General features: G+C 44.4%; 1 protein-coding gene across 1 annotated transcript; it reads right to left on the bottom strand.

Annotated features, from left to right (window-relative positions):
- Nucleotides 1-1,359: 1,359 nt before the first annotated feature.
- Nucleotides 1,360-2,195, bottom strand: LOC134209132 (uncharacterized). The gene is made up of 2 exons (XM_062685116.1): nt 1,570-2,195; nt 1,360-1,498 (listed from the first exon to the last, which is right to left on the bottom strand). Exons 1-2 carry the CDS (start codon nt 2,040-2,042, stop codon nt 1,360-1,362), a joined length of 612 nt encoding a protein of 203 aa, XP_062541100.1. The 5' UTR covers nt 2,043-2,195.
- Nucleotides 2,196-2,954: the final 759 nt, after the last annotated feature.

Genomic DNA, 2,954 nt, shown 5'->3' with positions numbered 1-2,954 from the left:
GGGAACGTCCACAAATTACGTAACGCTTAGAGGGGGGAGGGGGGGTTGAGCAAAGTGTGACGGTCCATACAAAAATTTTAGATGGTTCATACAAAAAGTGTGACATAGGGGGGAGGGGGGGTTGAAAATGCCCAATTTTTGCGTTACGTAATTAATGGATCTTCCCTAATGCAAAAATGGCTGGAGGGTCCACTATTAGTTAGGGGTCCACTATTGGTCAATTTACCCTAAATAATCGCACAATCAAAGTGTTTTACTGTACATTTACCAACACTGCCCGGGAACACTTTCCGACGTGGCCAATGTATTCAAAACCACTCAAAAACTTATCTATTGAACTTGTTTTTCAAAATTGTGAAGTTTGATATGTCGCAAAATGGGTTTCGGAGCTAATCAAAAATTGCCTACTTTCCTGAGGGAACCAGGTTTCCGGAACATCCGATCCGAAACCATGTTCTGGTGATCCAATTGTATTAAAACTAACTTCTGGTACTGGTCAACAATAATTGACCACGTTTGCATCAACATTCTGGGCACTTTAGTTCATTTTTATTTTCAATGGTTTTAAGAAAAATGACTTGTTTTTGTCAGATTCAGTTATGTTCCAAAAAATGTCATGGTAATTGGACATAAAATGATCCCACACGGGGTATTTTAATTTTAATTTTTAGGTCAGACCGAAAAGGATTAAAGGGAAACGCGCCACCTCAGCCAACGTTCTGAAACTCCACACTAGAACTTGAGCTAGTGCGATTTGTGCATCAAACGGTCGCTTGACAGAGCCTGTTTGCGCACACATGATTTTTTTTTTACAGAAGTCAGAGCCCACTGCCAAAGCCCAACAGATTTGTGGTTAGTTCCACAACTCGCATTAGGTAACTAAGTGAGGGATCGTCAAGTCCTTGCTACCCTGGTGAACAAATAGATAAAACTATAATTCCAGTCCTTCCTGTGACTTTTGGAACATCGCCGAAAGCCTTTTGTAATCCTTTTTTTACGCTACCTAATTTCCCTGATTGATGATGATATGGGGAAAATATTTTACGTGTTTGAAAAAAAAAGCATCGAGGAAACAAACGCCAAATGATATTATATTTGGACGAGTTTATTTCGTATGGGGCCTTGAAATGTGTATTGGCTTCAGTCGCTTTTGATTTTGCGACAACATTGGTCGGGTTATTAACTAAAAGAATGTGGTTTGCCCTACTCCCGTCTAATTTGTGTTATGTAGTATTCATTGATAAACAACAGTGAATCAATTATGACAATGCAACGTGGACACCACCTGTTGTGGTATGGAAGACCACTATAATAGTCATAGTCAATATGATTTTATTACATATTTAAATTTCTTTCACATCACTGATACATGGTCTTCACTAGCATTTCTTCCCAGTCGTAAATGCTCACTTCCATGCTTAGACACAATATCATTTTATCGTTGTACGATCCAGTGATGATTACGCGCCAATCGTTTGAGACGTGCGGTGACAAATAACTAAAAAAAATGCATACAAGAACATTACTCGGACACTACGGTCAATCAGATGACGCGCCAAAACCACTCACAGATACAACGTGTTGTCCGTTAGGAGGTCATTGAATCTGAAGACTCCCGTTCTGAATGGACAGTGAAACGGGGGCTTGAAATGATTCTGGATGGCCACCAATTCAGGATCCACTGCCTCCAGATAAGCGCACGCATCGGGTATAGGAATTGTTCTAGTGAATGGTTTACAATGCTTGGTAGTGTTGCACTTTTCGATCCATACAGAGCCACTCAAATTGCCCTCGTATGCCCTGTGAAACACCAATATTCCGCTAGTCACATAATGGGTGCCGTTTAATTGGGCGATTTTGCTGTCCGGTATGAAAACCGGTAGGTGCTGGAAGCCCTCGCATTGTCCGATCCGATTGACGAAGAGGGAGCTGCGACGTTCCTCCCCTAATCCGGCTTGGATACCATTGAGACGTGCTGGTTCGGTAGGTTGCATGAGCGCAGAGATCACCGCAAAGATTATCACCAGTTGTTGGTACTTCATGGCTGGTTGGCATACTAATAGCTGCGGCGTTCGGGTGCATTTAGGATTTAAGTTCGATCAGGCGATTGTACCTACCTGTTGCCTAATGTTACAACGCAACGAGGAACAAAGCAAGTTCATAATTAGGAATTATAAACTAACATGATTCTATTATTGCTGATTGATGATGATCGCAAAATACGCAACGATTATTTGATGTTTTTTGTTTCGTTTATTATGTAGCGTCTATTTGTTTCATGAGAGACAGCTTAGTCTCCTCATGCAAACAAGTCGCTCGGGATATAATTTGCGTGAAGCAGTTCCAATTAATCAAATGTTTCTCAAATATTTAGATACCGCCATCGGGGGTGACAATGGGTCTGGGGGGTGAGAATGGGTCATGCACTTCTTCTAAAACTCCGGCCCCTAGCTTAGGCTAGTTCGCCGACTGGCTTGCTGAGATCCACTGCTACGTTGTCTCGATCCCTCGGCGGTCGTACCGCAAAGCTTCCTCACTCGAATCCTCCTGACTTCCCCCGGCGTCGAGGGTGGTCCACCAGTTCTGGTGAAGGAAACTTCCGCACTGATGGTGCCCCGACTACCGGCGGCTATCGCAGGGAACGCTTTCGCGCATTGCGCCGACTTCGTCTTCGGGTTGCAGAGGTGGTCCGACAGTTCCGGTGGTGAATGACGTCCGCACCGGCGGTGCCCCACATACCCGAAGCACTTCCTTCTTCTTTCTTCAGTCGGTCCGACGATTCCGGTTGGCAGAAGACTTCCGGTTCACTGGCGCCCCGACGACCCGAGGCCAAACACTGCTCACTCTGCTCACTATGCTGGATTTTCCTCCGAGCCGACGCTTATTTGCTGGTCCATTCTCCATCTACGCTGCAGTTCTGACAGTATTTGCCGCACGACTCTGCTTATTCGCTC

This window comes from Armigeres subalbatus, chromosome 2, assembly GCF_024139115.2.
Source record: "Armigeres subalbatus isolate Guangzhou_Male chromosome 2, GZ_Asu_2, whole genome shotgun sequence".
In the NCBI taxonomy this organism is placed as follows: domain Eukaryota; kingdom Metazoa; phylum Arthropoda; class Insecta; order Diptera; family Culicidae; genus Armigeres; species Armigeres subalbatus.
Note: the sequence above shows the minus strand (reverse complement) of the source record. Positions and strands in the feature narration are given on the sequence as shown.